This window comes from Carcharhinus amblyrhynchos, chromosome 11 (genome assembly GCF_965287045.1).
Source record: "Carcharhinus amblyrhynchos chromosome 11, sCarAmb.v2.hapA, whole genome shotgun sequence".
In the NCBI taxonomy this organism is placed as follows: domain Eukaryota; kingdom Metazoa; phylum Chordata; class Chondrichthyes; order Carcharhiniformes; family Carcharhinidae; genus Carcharhinus; species Carcharhinus amblyrhynchos.
In genome coordinates, this window is record NC_137334.1 from 64,616,953 (window position 1) to 64,633,133 (window position 16,181).

The 16,181-nt window shown below is 42.5% G+C and overlaps 1 protein-coding gene across 1 annotated transcript in view; it reads right to left on the reverse strand.

Annotated features, from left to right (window-relative positions):
* The window catches only part of dpp10 (dipeptidyl peptidase like 10), a 763,552-nt gene that overhangs the window by 618,955 nt on the left and 128,416 nt on the right, over positions 1–16,181 (reverse strand). The window contains exon 2 of the mRNA XM_080199302.1: positions 2,906–3,020. Coding sequence (XP_080055428.1) covers positions 2,906–3,020 — 115 coding nt within the window. The remainder of the gene's footprint in view (positions 1–2,905; positions 3,021–16,181) is intronic.

The window sequence follows — 16,181 nt, forward strand, 5'->3', positions numbered from 1 at the left end:
AGCCATGCCCCCTCGTGCTAGATTTCTCCATCAGAGGAAAAAGGCTATCACTATCCACCCTATCTAAACCTCTAATCATCTTATATGTTTCAATAAGATCCCCTCTTAGCCGCCTTCTTTCCAGCGAAAACAACCCCAAATCCCTCAGCCTCTCCTCATAGGACCTCCCCTCCATACCAGGCAACATCCTGGTAAACCTCCTCTGCACCCTCTCCAAAGCCTCCACATCCTTCCTGTAATGTGGGGACCAGAACTGCACACAGTACTCCAAGTGCGGCCGCACCAGAGTTGTGTACAGTTGCAACATAACGCTGCGACTCCTAAATTCAATCCCCCTACCAATAAACGCCAAGACACCGTATGCCTTCTTAACAACCTTATCTACTTGATTCCCAACTTTCAGGGATCTATGTACACATACACCTAGATCCCTCTGCTCATCCACACTATTCAAAGTCCTCCCGTTAGCCCTATACTCGAACAGGGGGTCTAGTTTGGTATGAGTTGACATGCGTGGATATAGGAAGTAGGTGTGAGGGAGTATCTGAGTGATGAGGGATGGAGGGCCTAATGTTTAAGCAAACAACTGGGATGAGGTTTCAGCAAACTGAGATGGGTCTTTTAAACAGCTGTCCACAGCACCGGTAGCTCCTGTGGTCACTTCCAGTTTGTATCTGGGGGCACTGGACCAGATTCCATCCAGCAGCCATGCCCGCAGAATGAAAATCCCGACACTCAGTGCACTTTTTCCACTGAGGTAAATGTGGCAAGGCTGGAAATTTCTCAATTCGTGCCACCCAACCTGGAGCAAAAATCTTGTCCTAAGACTCATCCATATTGCTGTTGGCTTGGAGTCACATATAGACCAAACCAGATGAAGACAGTAAATTTCTTGCATTAAAGGACATCACTGAACAAGATGGGTTTTTAACAACAATCCTGTAGTTTCATGGTTATGATTATGATACTCATTTTTTTTCTACTTAGACTTATATTTAATGAACAGAATTTAACTTCCCAAGCTGCTGCTATGGGATGTAAGTTCAGGTGTGGCTTTTTCTTTATTCATTCTTGGGACTTAGGCATCGCTGGCTGGCCAGTATTTATTGCCATCCCTATTTGCCCTTGAGAAGGAGGTTGTGAGCTGCCTTCTTGAGTCACTGCAGTCCACATGCTGTGGCTTGACCCACAATGCCATTAGGGAGGGAACTCCAGGCTTTTGACCTAGCAATGGCGAAGGAATAACAGTATATTTCCAAATCAGGATGGTGAGTGGCTTAGAGGGGAACTTGCAGGTGGTGGTGTTCCCATGTACCTGCTGCCCTTGTCCTTCCAGAGGGAAGTGGTTGCGGGCTTAGAAGGTGTGATCTAAGGATCTTTGGTGAATTGTGATCATTAATCGAGGCCCCTGGAATACTTTCCCAGTAACAAACACTATGCTATCATATAGTAGACAGAATGTTGGCGTGGATTGTTTTCTTGGAACTTGGATGGCTAGCCAATGGTCCATGGCAATGGGGCACCTGATAAACTTGTAGTGAAGCCCAGTACATGTGAATGGCTGGGCCCTATTGCAACTGGAGGTTAAGCACCTGGACACAAGCCTACTAGAGGAAATACTGACCAGTGCAGGTGGCATCCAGCCTGCAAGAAGGTGGTAAGAAGTGAGGCGAGGGGAGCAGGGGGCAAGGGGTGATGGCAGATCCTTTTGCCTTGATTGGAAAAAAGAAAGGAACTTGATTAGTGAAGGTAGAGAACTTGTTATGTCTGCACAGAAGTGAGGAGGAAGGTGTATGAATGCTGTATGAATGACGTATGACGTGACCTGTGACATGCTTTGACCAGTTTGGTCTCAAAGTGGCATTGGGGTTCCATGTGTTATCGGCCCTCGGCAAACATTTTGAATGGGCCTGCTGCCTGACTGAGGCAAGTACAGACAGTTGTGGGGTCCTTTGTTAAGATCACAGAGTGATGGCAACAACAATTTCTGCCTACCATTTTTAGGGTGCTGTCTCTCTGTTTTTGCTGGGAGGGGAGGCCTGAAAAATTCAGTCTTTTACTTCAACAACTGACATCTGTAGTTAAAGCTGCATTAAGTTTAGAAATGCATAGCTTATGCTGATAATAACACAGTCTCTAAAGCCATTAAGTGAAGCTGTTAACAAACAGGATAATGACTAACAAAAGGTGAGCACAGGTTGTCTAATTCAGCTTGATCAAGAGAAAACTCCATTTTCCTTCCAGCAGCCAGGGCTATTGATCAATGATCTGGATACACTAAATTTGATGGAACAACTTTTATTTCATTGAAGAGGTTTTTTTTTTATATCCATATATATAAAACTGAAAAACAGTAAAATACAGCACATCATAGAATTTGTATCTGCTCTGGTAAAGCAAATTGTATTTCCACAGCTGATTGCACTACCACCAGGAAGGCCACATACTAAAACTGGCAAGACTTATTTGTATGAGATGCTGAGGAAGAATGTTAGCTTGTTGGAGAAATAGTGACAATGCTGAGAAAGGATTCTGTGAGTGATACGGCAGAGCTAATGGTGTGCCCTCAGGGGACTGCATCAAGTGTAATGTGGAACAGTATCAAAGCAACTGCACTGCAAAAGCCCCACTGTAAGGTCCCTACTGTGAAACGTTGCAGATATAGGTGATGTGTACAGTGTACATAGAGTACATGAAGAAAGTGCCTTTCAGTTATTCATTAGGTGTACAGCCCAATATTCACTCTACTGAAGCCAACTATTACAATGTACACTGAGAAATAACCAGGAACTTTATTCCGACCCTCCCAAAGGATTCTTAATTATTACTAGTAGAAATAAATGGAACACAATATCTATTCATTACATTCAGTTGGCAATGACATATGTTTGGAAATGTTGCTTACCTGGTGTTAAGAGGATGACCGAGATGGTGATGAGAGAGCACACAGCAAGGATCACCAGCAGAGCAATAGCAATTCCCTTCCAGTTTCTTTGGGGAGGGCTTCCACCTCCTATTTCCTACATAAGGCAAAAATATTTGGTGGTATCACTGAAATTTCCTAATCATAACATATTATCCATAATGCGAAAAACACAAATGTTAAGAACTCATTGCAGAGTTGATCATAATGACTTTCATACTTCATTTAATTATTCAAGTTTGCACAGACTTTAGGGCAAGCTAATATTGAGATGTCTTCTTGCTTTTCACAACTGTTTAATTTCTTTAAGCACTGAATTTATAACAATGGTTAGATTTTGCTTGCCTTAAAGCTATTTGTGTTTATTACAGGCGATGAATCCAATCTAACAGAAGCAAGGCTGTGTAAAAAAAGAAACAGCCCTTTATATTGTAAGTGAACACCTCAGGTTATACAGTTTGGAAAGCTCTCAGAAAAGGGGCTCCTTATCAATATCTTAATAGATGTTGAGGATTAATACACCCTACTCATCTCCAACCCCCTGCAGAGTCAGCCAGTGTACAGGGATGGAGTTGAGGAATCCGCATTTATAGACCACCACAATCCTGACTGGACAGAAAAATTCCGTGGAACGTAGCAACAAGTCAAAGAAAGGAGGCAGCAAGAAAAACAGAGCAAAAGATCAATATAAAAACTCAAGAGCAGTTTTAGGGATGTTTCCCTCAATATAATTTGACTCACACTTTCATGAACTAAAGTTTAAAATTTATTTATTAGTGTCACACGTAGTCTTATATTAACACTGCAGTGAAGTTACTGTGACTATCCCTTAGTCACCACACTCTGGCAACTGTTCGGCTACACCGAGGGAAAGTTTCGCATGGCTAATGCACCTAACCAGCACATCTTTGGACTGTGGGAGGAAACCAGAGCACCCGAAGGAAACCCACACAGTCATAGGGAACGTGCAGACTCCGCACAGATAGTGACCCAAGCCGAGAGAATCAAATCCAGGTCCCTGGCACTGAGGCAGCAGTGCCAACCACTGTGCCATTACAAATAGTGTCTACTACTGGTTCTGAATAATTTTGTTCATCACAAGCAGGGGTATGTTGCGGTTTTTTTGTAGTCTTAGATATTTCCTGTTGATTATGGATGACATCTTACCAAAAAATGGCAGTGTTGCTTCAGGTGAGAAAATCAATTTGTTTTTCTCCAGAGAAACAGGTCAGTTTTCTCTACAGATCTTATCACACTCTGCCAAAAGTAATCAAGAGAGCGTGTTTCATGCCATTATGCAGGATTTGGGGAGGGTGAGCGTTCTTCGACATGCCAAAGTCCGGCTGTACAGATATCATGGTGCCATGTTCAAAGGTGCTCCGGTCAGAACAATGAAAGCTTCTCCCCCTCCACCGCCACCCTGCCACCCACTTCCCCAGCTACGGAGGTCACAGGGGCTCTCTCCAATCACTTAATGTGTCAGTCAGTGCCGACAACCAAACCAGCCCCCCTTCCTGCCAATCATTAATCCCTTCCTGCCTCCTGTGTCTCTCTCCCTCGGGGGAGATATTTACTTTTATGCCTCCCCCACCCCCCACACATGGAAATTCCTACGATGGGTTCATGTCTATGAACCTGTTGTAACTTAAGCCAACCGACGTGACAACACATCGGGGTGCTTGCATACCCTAGGCGGAGGGGGTGGTTAATTGTATTTAAATTTATTTAGATCCATGTGAATCAGGTCCGTGCCTGTTATAGGCATGAACCTAATAACAACTTCCGGATCTTAAGCCTCCACTGGCATTCCCGCAGACAGTGAGAATGGGCTCAAGATGTGCCCCAACATGTTTTATCAATTGGCATATCTGCTTTGAAGCAACAGCATTATAATAACTGGGGAGAAACAAACTAACATCTAAAATTTAGATTTCTAAACAAAATGCATTTCTATGGCACCTTTATCATCGTAAAACAGCCCAAGGTGCTTAGAATCACAGAATCCCCACAGTGCAAAAGGAGGCCAATTGGCCCATTAAGCCCACACTGACAACAACCCCACCCAGGCCCTATCCCCATAACCCCATGTGTTTACGCTGCTAATCCCCCTAACCTACACATCTTGAGACACTAAGGGGCAACTTAGCTTGGCCAATTAACCTAACCTGCACATCTTTAGACCATGGGAGGGAACCAGAGCACCCAGAGGAAACCCACACAGGCACAGGAAGAATGTGCAAACTCCACACAGACAGTTACCTGAGGCAGGTATTGAACTTGGGTCCCTGGCGCTGTGAGGCAGCAATGCTAATCACTGTGCAACTGTGCCACCCGGTTAGAGTATAGGGAATATGTGGACCAGGTCACACAATTCAATCACGCAATTCAATCAGTATTTTAAAATAATGCATTTTGTATTCAATATTATATTCCAGATATACTCCTATGCTTCACAAGGGTGCTATAAAACAAAATCTGATATAAACATCTATGTGTCGTAAAACTGCCCAGATGTACTCAGGTCACCTCTATCCATAAAGCTGTAGTCACTCTTAATTTATTTATCTGCTTTGATACCAATTTAAAACAATAAATTACACATATAGGAATATATTTGTCATCTATGACTATTCAGTTGGTAAATATTATAGCTTGTGCCCCTACAGATTTATGAAAGGGATCAATACCACTGGAACATGTGACCTTATCACACTGCAGAGAGTGCAGAGAAACATTTTTCTTTTGGTCAGCTGTGTACCTTACATACATCAAAATCGTATTTAACAAACTCCAAACTAAGCTACTGAGAAATTCACAGGTAGACATACAATCAATACAGAATTGACACCCAACTCAATTACTTAAGTTGATGGCACAAAAATAAACTGAAATTGATGAGTTAACTACCATGGATGACTATGCAAGTACAACACTACACACAATACAATGGAGTCACACATGGGGAGCTTGGATCCAATGCAGGTGACAAGAATTGAAGTTAGAGTATAGGGAACACGTGGACCAGGTCATGCACGCGTAATTCAATCAAAGTTTTAAAATAATGCATTTTAGACTCAATATTATATTGCAGATCTACTCCTGTGTCCACGTCCACTGTGACATTGTATTTATAGCCTCCTGCTGTACTGCCTCACTGGTGGAAAGATATAATTACAGCATGACAAGTGCACATTAACAATTACTGTTTTGAATGTGGAACGAGAAATTAATAAGACAAAAAGTTTGTAGGAAGATTTTTAATATAATAATGTCAGATTAAGTAATTTGGTACAGCACAGCATCATGTGAAATTTCCCGTGAATTCCTCCAATTATTGCAAATAATGTGATTTGCTATCAGAGTAGAATTTGGCATAAACAGTTCCAGATAAATTAAATTAAATGCAAGCTATGGAGAATAGACAGTGGGTGGGATTAAGTGGATAACTTTTTCAAAGAGCTGGTACATTGGGTTGAAATACCTCCTTCTGGAGATTTGATTCAAAAACTGACCGAGTGGATCTGATTGATTAAAAAAAACATTTGCCTCAGTTATTTTATTCCACATTAAGGTTCTTTCTTTTGTAAACTTACTTGGAAGAAGATGTCCAAAATGCAAACATCCATAACGTACATTATACAAGTCAACTCTAATAACTGTGCTATCTTCCACATCGCTTGAACTAATTGCATTACGCATCATTAAATCCATCTTCTCAATTGATTGTTATCCAGCGCTCTTCACTGACTTTGTTCTAAAGAAGAAGTTATGACAACCAGCGATGACGCATATTCCAAATTATAGTTACATCGTTATAAAGTGCTTAGATTTATTTTTCTAAATCCTTAAGGTGAAAAAAGATAATAACTTAAAAAAAATTGTGGACGGGATCCTGAGCCCACTCTGTCTGTGGACATGGTGGCATGGAGAGTTCAGAAAAATGAGATTCTCCCCAGCGAGATTGTATTTTCTGACTTTGAACAAATCTTGCTGGTGGGATGAGATGGAACATGCTGGGGAAGGGACTGAACCTGATTTGAATGCAGCAGCATCAGCATATCATTAATGAATGCTCATGCTGGATATTGAGGCTGCACTGAATATTCAGTTGGTGCCGGATGGTGTTATGTTGGTGCCATTTATATCAGGTGTACATGAGTGAAGCCTGGTGCCGTCACCTCCAAGGGAGTTACTGCTGGTGAGCGCTCAGGCAGCTGTTACTTCTTGGGTAGTCCAACAGGGAGAATAGTGAAGAAGTGAAGCTCGGGGCCAGAGGTGAGGGTCACTGTCATCATTGTTGGGGTGGGGGGTGGTATTGGCAGTAGGTGTTGTTAGGATGTGAGAGTGGTTACTGAGAGCCCTTACATTCCTTTCAAATTGGGTCACCCCTTGCTCCACGGGGAGTTGCACTCTTCACAATGTAGCGTACAGAAGGGAGACAATCTAGATCTGGAGGACAGAAGAAAAAATGCTGGTCAATAGAATCATTGGGCAATGATCCCAAATTGCCTCTCATTTCGCGGATGAATGGCAGGAGCAGATGGTGAGATCTCCCACAATGGGTGTGAGGTTAAACCAATGATGTACTGCCAGCATTATCTAACTGTTTGGTTGCACATTTTCAATGGCAGGGGGCTGCAGCTATCAACCTGACTCTGCAGGAGCATGATGAGGACTTGCATCGAGAACAAGGTGATGCTTCTCTCATCCTCAGAGATATGTGTGGCTCCTGTCTAACAGAGAGCTGCATGATGCCCTGCCAATAAATGGGCACACCATGGGCTTCATCAAAGCTGGAATAATAATCTCAGGAACTGCAGGCCCCTCTAAGCATTTGGCCAGGTTTTCACTTTCATCGTAGACCCGAGGTGGGCAGACAATCAGCGTCCTAGCCTCTCCCGCTCAGGTGAAGAGGTGCAAAATTGAACTGCTCCATTAGGGCAGAACTAGTGAGTTTCAGGTGCAGAACAATCTGCAGCTAAGTGTCTCCAAAGAGCTCAGAAGACTGAGAGGCAATCAGGATGGAGGCTGAGCCATGGTCATCAATACAAAGGACATTTTAAAAACCTGAAACTTATGTTTTGGGTGGCAGTCACTGCCAAGCACTTAATCATCCATTAACAGACATGCAAACATGTAAATATCCAGAGCATGAATTGCAAATCTGTGTTCTGAACAGACCATCCCAATCCAATGTAACAGTGGCTCAATTCCGGTGAATGATAAGCATGGAGACTGTAAATATTAAATATTCATATCTGTGAAATGAGTGCACTATGATTCAATTTCAAACCACTCTTACTCTTTCCTGTTCTCCATTATTGAAAACCACTTAGTCACGTTCACAAGTGAATTTAATGTGTTCCTCCTTCCTTCTCAGACCATTTTTTTTCTGTTTGAGTGAAATGGAATTATGTCATCAAGATGTGGTGTAAAATGAAACACATTTTCCATTCTGCGGCTGTATAAAACACTCAAACTCAGGAATTGCGCGCACAAGGCTTTCAAAATGAGATTTTCAATTGATGACAAATTGTGGGTAGTTTTGTGTGATGACCTTCTATTGATAGAGCTTAGTTTGGACAATTCTTCCAAGTATGGAGAAGGGGGCAAGGGGATTGGCAGTGAATAGAGATTTTCCCAGGTAAGGGGGTCAGGTTTGGGTGTATGCAGGGAGTTAAATCCCTGAAGGGATGTCATGCTATGATCCCAACCTCAGCTCGACTTCGTCTAGCTTCAACCTGGGCAGTTTTAAAGGCTCAAGCTGGTTAAATATAAGCAATTACATCCTGCTTTAACCAAAGCTTCTGCATTTGACAGACAGGGATCTCTCCAGCAATACTAAGATGAGTTATTTTTATTCATTCATGGGATGTGAGCAATTCTGGTTCAGCTATCATTTATCGTCCATCCCTAGTCATCCTTGAACTGAATGGCTTGCCAAACAATTTCAGAGGGCGTTTAGCAGTCAACTACATTGCTATGGATCTGGAGTCACATATAGGCCAGACCAGGTAAGGTTGGAAGATTTCCTTCCCTAAAGGACATTAGTGAACCAGGCAGGTTTTTACAACAATTAATGCCTCATGGTCATCATGAGACTTTACAATACCAGATTTTTATGGTATCCAAATGTCACCATCTGCCATGCAGGGATTCTAACCCAGGTCCCCTGGGTCTCTGAATTACTAGTGAAAATATCATTAACCACAACCTCCCTGCAATGGATAGTGAAACTGAAGGGCTGCATCCATGGCCAGATGAGATGCTGCTACTGTCAACACTGATCAGAGAGTGCCTTCACAGTTTGAATGGTAACTGCAATCTTCTTGGAAGTCACTTCACTTGTCTAGCACTTCACACCTTCAGCTGCATTTCCCTGCTGCCGGCCATTACCAAAGCACGAGAGCAGCGTAACTACCATGCATCCTGACAAAGAACAAGAGGAACAGCAGTACAGAAACAAAGCACTACCGCCAGCAGAAGCAACATTAGGCAAAGAGGATGGACACAGAGGTCCAGTCCATAGGAGGGAAGACTCAACACAAGGGCTACAGGCTGAGAGAGGATCATCTCTCTCAACATAACTGAACACCCAATGCCTCAGGAACATCAGGTTTGTGCAACAACTCATTGCTGACATTTGCAGCTTCCTGAAACAAGACTTCCTTCCCAATGGGCCAGGTGGACACACATTATCAGTGGCTATCAAGTTTCCTGACAATGGAACAACACTCCCTAGTCTCCACCTCTCCCTAAGGTTAAGTACTCTCCTGTCTTTCTAGGAGAGAAAGCAGAAGGTTCTGAGTGCTAGCATTAGCTTGTGTGGGTGACAGAGAAAGACAATAGTTGTGGATGGTCACTATGAAGCCATGGATACAAGAGCGGAACAGGATGAGAGTAGATTTGTTGCTGGCTGCTCAGATAGAAATGGGAAGTGAACAGAGAGAGACGAATGGATAGAGTGTTACTGTGCTGGAGATTACTGGGAAAGTCAGGGTATATGGAGCATGGCACTGGAAAGTATGCCACCCACCTTGCCCACTCTCCTGACATCCTGAATCCTCATGGTGCACTCCTCCAGGTCAGAAGAATCACACTTCTGCTGATGACTCCTTCAGCCACTTCCAGCCATGGATGGTTGGTTGAAGAGGTTATCCTCTTCCTCCATTGCTCGGGGAAGCTAATTTGACAGAAGTCTCCTGGATCCCACAGTGAGGCATCCAGCTAACTTCAGGATAGTATGTTGTCTCCTTGCTGTTCGGGTCAAAGATGTCTTGGAGCGGTTACAGCACATTCTGAAAGGGGATGGTGAACAGCCAATGGTTGTGGTATACATTGGTGTAAATGACAGATTAAAAAAAAGGGATGAGGTCCTAATAACAAATTTTGGGAGTTAGAAAATAAGTTGAAAAGTATGACCTCAAAGGTAGTGATCTCAGGATGACTACCAGTTCCATGTGGGGTTACATTAGTCAGAGTAGAATAGCAGGGTACACTGGAAGAATACATAGCAGAAGAGGTGGTCTGAGGGGGAGGGTTTCAGATTCCTGGGACAGTGCGACTGATTCTGGGGAAGGTGGAGCCTGTACAAACTGGACAGGTTACATCTGGGCAAGACCAGTACTGATGTCTAGCATTAGCTAGGTGGGTAGGGTTTAAACATTGGGGGATGGGAACCTCTGCAAGGAGTCAGAGGAGAGGGAATCAAGGATAAGAACAAAAGGCATTAAGGGGTAAAAAGAAAAGTGATACCGAAACCAAGGGCCAGAATCAAACAGTGAAAAATAATGGGAATGGAACAAGTAATGTTAAAAAGACAAGTCTTAACCCTTCGTGCCTTAATGCATGGAGCTTTTGCAACGTGAATGAATTATTTGCACAAATAGATGTAAACTGATATGATGCAGTCAAGATTACAGAGATATGATTGCAGTGTGACCAAGGATGGGAACTGAGCATCCAGGGGTAAGCAATATTCAGGAAGGACAGACAAAAAGGAAAAGGCAATGGAGTTGCTTTGCTGGCCAAAGATGAAAATAACAACAGTGAGGAAAGATATTGGATGAGATTCTCTGGCCCCCCCCAGCTGCAGGCTTCCCTGCAGTGGGAGGCAGCATGCTGTTTGCTAGCGACAGGATTCTTTAATCCCACTACTGTCTGTGGGCTTTCCCATTGTTGTCACCACATGCTGCCGTGTAACCTATGGGCAGGGTTGTGTAACCAGTGGGATTGAAAAATTCCACTGGCTTGAATGGCTGGAGAATTCTGACCATTTGCTTTGACAATGTGGAATCTGTATGGGCAGTTCTGAGAAACACTAAGGGGCAAAAAATGTTAGGGTGGGGGGTGTATATGACCCCAAAACTGTAGCGGTGATGTTGATAATGGCTTTAAACTAGAAATTAGAGATGTATGCGTTATAAGAACATCTGTAATTATGGGGGACTTTGACCTGCATATAAATTGGGCAAATCAAATTAGTAACAATACCATGGAGGAGGAATTCCTGGAGTGTATATGGGATGGTTTCTGGACCAATACATTGAGGAACCCACTGTAGAATAGGCCATCCTAGACAGGGTATTGTGTAATGAGAAAGGAATAATTGACAATCTGGTTGTGCGAGACCCCTTGAGGAGCAACCATAACATGATAGAATTCTTCATCAAGACGGTGTGACGTAGTTGATTCTGAGACAAGGGTCCTGAATCTTAATAAAGGAAACTATGATAGTATGAAGCATGAGTTGGCTATGATGGATTGGGGAATGTTACTTAAAAGGATGTCAATGGCCAACATTCAAAGAGTGCACAGGTGAACTGCTACAATTATTTATTCCTGTCTGGCGCCAAGTAGAAAAGGTAGCCTAACCATGGCTTACAAGGGAAATTAGAGATACTATTAAATCCAAAGAAGAGGCATACAAATTGGTCAGAAAAAAAAACAACTGCTCTTAGGATTGGGAAAAATTTAGAATTCAGCAAAGGAGGACCAAGGGACTGATTAAGAAGGAGAAAAAAAAATATGAGAATAAGCTTGCGGCAAACATAAAATCTGACTGTACAAGCTTATATGTGAAGTATGTGAATTATAGAATCCCACAGTGCAGAAGGCGTCCATTTGGCCCATTAAGTCTGCACCAACCACAACCACACCAACACGATATCCCCATAACGCCATGCATTTAGCCAAACTAGTCCCCCTGATATTATGGGACAATTTAGCATGGCCAATCCAGCTTGTCTGCACATCTTTGGACTGTTGGAGGAAACCAGAGTACCAGGAGGAAACCAATGCAGACACAGGGAGAATGTGTAGACTCCATACAGACAGTGACCCAAGCTGGAAATCAAACCCACATCCCTGCTGCTGTGAAGAAGCAGTGCTAACCATTGTGCCACCATGCTGCTGCAAGAAGATAAAAAGATAGGTGATGACCAGTCAGAAACAGAGGAATTTATAAATGGGAAAGAACAAAATGGCAGAACAACTAAATATTGATTCTGTTTTCATAAAGGAGGACACAAATAACATACAAGGAATGTTGGGAAACAGAGGATTAAATGAGAGGGATGAAATGAAGGAAATCAGTAGTAGAGAAGGGGGAAATTGATGGAATTGAAGGTCAATAAATGTCCAGGGCCTGATAACCTACATCCCAGATCACTCAGGGAAGTGATCCTCAAATAATGGCTGCATTGATGGTCATCTTTCAAGATTCTATAGAATCTGGAACAGTTCCTACAGATTAGAGGATAGCTCACGTTACCCCACTATTTAAAAAAAGAGGGAAAACAGGGAATCATAGATCAGTCAGCCTCCTATTTCTTATGTTCTTATGTTCTTATGTCAGTAGTGGGGAAAACTCTGGAGCCCTTTATCAAGGGTTGCCCAATGGACAGAACCAAGGTGCCAGCCTGGCACTGCCCAAGGGGCATTCCCCCGGCCTGATCTCCTGGAGGTTCTCAAAGGCCTCCGGTGATCACGATAGGTCCCCGTTGATGGGGAACATACATGATCCTAGCCAGTCAGGACTTTCACCAGCAAAAGTGCAAAGGTGAGTGACCTGGACGATTCCATCTTGGGTTCTCTGGTAATATTTAAATTCTACTTAACATAGAATTTAAATATTGGGATTCGCCTTGCACCCTTTTCAAACTTGATATTTTTGCCTCTCCCGCAATCTTACCGGCCCACCTCACCCATCGACCAGCAGGACAAGAAGGTAAGATCACCTCCTGTATGTTTTCAAGGAGGAGTTAGATATAGTTCTTGGGGCTCAAGGGAACAAAGCGTACGGGGTGGGATCAGGCTATTGAATTGCAGGATGAGCCATGATCATACTGAATGGTGGAGCAGGCTTGAAGGGCCAAATGACCTATTCTTGCTCCTATTTTTTATGTTTCTACAAAAGATTGAGGGGCCAGGGAGAACAGCCTTCCCAGGTCTCCTCTCCATTACAGCAATTGCTGCAGATTTAAATAATCCATGCGAAGGTGAGCCACTTTAACCTATACCAGGACCCCTTTAATTAGAAACGCTTCCTATGACAGAATCAACATATCACTGTTTGCCCTCCTGGATTGGCTGAGGAACAAGGAGCTAGGATGCTAATGCTTAGCGTACCTAAAGAGCCTCTGCAAGGCTTTTGATTAGTTTCCCAACCCATGAATGCTCTCAACAATTCAGAGGGATGTAGATGAGATAAATTCTCCCAGGTCTCAAAGATATAAACGGGCACCACAGGTACCAATGGAAATGCATTTCGATTTAATTTCTCTAAGTTGGTTTATGTTTTGTTTTACTTTTCACATTAGCATAATCTCTCCTTCCCAGCTGTCTAATGATCTTCCAATTTTCTCTATATTCTGATTACTAGTCTACCTCCGTGATATTTTCCCAAACTGCAGTGACACTGGCTTGAATCTTAAGTACTGCAGAGATCACACAGCCTCAGAGGCCCCTCTGCATACTAAACAAATAGTCCACAAAAATGTTTAAAGCATCTTAAATCCTTTCACTATAACTAGGACAACTTTGATACAAAATAACTATTTATACTGTGAATATATAATGGTGTTACTACACCCGTCAACCACCAGAAATATAACATTGTTACTCGCATTAGCTATTTTCTTTCCTTATAGAGTAGACTGTTGCTGTAACTGAATTCTTGAAATACAAAACATTTGTCAATCACCATCAGAAAAACTTGCAAATCATTTGAGCATTCATTTCTGTGCTGTTTGTCTTGAGCTATACACAAATTCAATAACTTTGCTTACGGAAACAGGGACTATACTTCAAATCTAATACTTGAAAATCCTTCAAGATATTCTGAGCTCATGACAAAGTGCTAGTAATGAGAAAAAAAACTCTTCAGTGGTGTCCATTTCGATTTGTCAACCCTTAGACTGGAATTCTCTGGCCATTCACGCTGAGAGAGCCACAACTGCAGGAGAGGATGGAGAATTTGGTGCTCAGCCAAACCTCCGTTCACTGCAGCAGGACTGGAGAATCTGCTGGCGTGAACAGCCAGAGAATCCCACCCACAGTTTGGTAGGTTTCCAAACATCAAGCGCAGTGTTTATTAGAGGGTGAATCTGCTGAATTCAAATTCAGCCATACAATGAGTAGAGGTTTATAGTTAAAACTATTTAGTTAAAGTGAATCTCACAGTCTAAGAAGTATTTTGAAAATGGGAAGCCTGGTGGCACAGTGGTTAGCACTGCTGTCTCACTGCCCCAAGGTTTGATTCCTCGCTTGGATCACTGTCTGTGTGGAGTTTGCACATTCTCCATGTGTCTGCGTGGGTTTCCTCCCACAAAGATGTGCGGGTTAGGTTGATTTGCCGTGATAAATTGGCTCTAGTGTCAGGGGATTTGCAGGGTAAATGAGGGTTGCGGATTAGGGCCTGGGTGGGATTGTAGTTAGTGTGCACTCGACGGGCTGACTGGCCTCCTTCTAGATTGTGCGGATTCTATCATGAGTCCCTATTTTTAAGATTCTTTTGTTGTTTTCTTCCTTGAGATTCTTTGTTCCAAAAATAATTTTCAACCACTGCAAATAACCTGTTCCCAGACCTCCATTAGAAAGGCTGTAAATTACATTGCAGTTTAAAGCTTATGCATTTGAAAACTATGCTCATCTCCATCCTAGCATAGATTTTATAGAATCTATACATTATCATTTTTAAAATCTGGATGAAGAATTTAAAATGATTGAAGCCGTGGCTAGCTCTGACTCAAATAAATGAACCTTCTTGCATTCAATGGAGTCTAACACCACATTTTCTTTGAAGATATGCAAACGACCTGATGAACTGCAAAAGACCAACTTCCAGGGGAATTATACAAAGGTTATTTACATTCCTTAAGTCAGGCCTGGCCAATGGAGTTTACAAGTCTGCTTGACAAAGGACTTTGCAAGCTCCTTTCAAGTTCTTCCTGGTTGGCCATTCACCAACTCAAGAATCCAGACAAAGGAATATGCATTCGTTGTCAAAGCCAAAATGGAGAAGTGAGAGTCCTATCACATGATCTCACTGAAAGAATGTATCATTGCACTTGTGATACTGGACTCCTGTGAAACATTAACTCTTATCTTCTTTGTGGCCTTTTCCCTGTACTTTATTTTCTTTATCCCTACATTTAAGAAATAAATGGTGGTTGCAGGAGGGTGGGTGGGGGGTGTTGTGAACTCCCTTCCTGCGTTTTCAGTGCATGTAAAATTAACTAACCCTCTAAATTTACCCCATCTCGCATTTGCTGTGGAGTTATTAATAAAAATTGGGTCACACCAAAATTGAAGGGTTGGGAAAATATGCCACTACTCATGAAGGGACAAATTAAAATCCAAACACATTTCTGTTCACGGACAGGTAATGACAGGAGAAATCAAGGCTGTTTAAATTAAACTCCCTCCTGTCCATAATGTATGTCCTTCCTGCAAATTGCATCATATAGGCTTCTTCCTATCATTCTTTTCTTAATTGTTTTCTTAATCATTGGAAATAACTTCAAAACCTCTTGTAACTTAAGTTCCACATCATCCCACTTTCATCTGGATGATGTCACAAGTAAATAATTAACGATACATTGCAGTGCGTGACTTAAATCATTGCATCATGTGCTTGTAAATCAGCCACCATGTTTCACTAGCATTCCTTCATTGGGACAATGCTGCTTTGATGCCTGAATCATTATTCCAGCAGCCATTCTCAAATTCCACAGAAATAGATCTGTCTCTTCTCCAG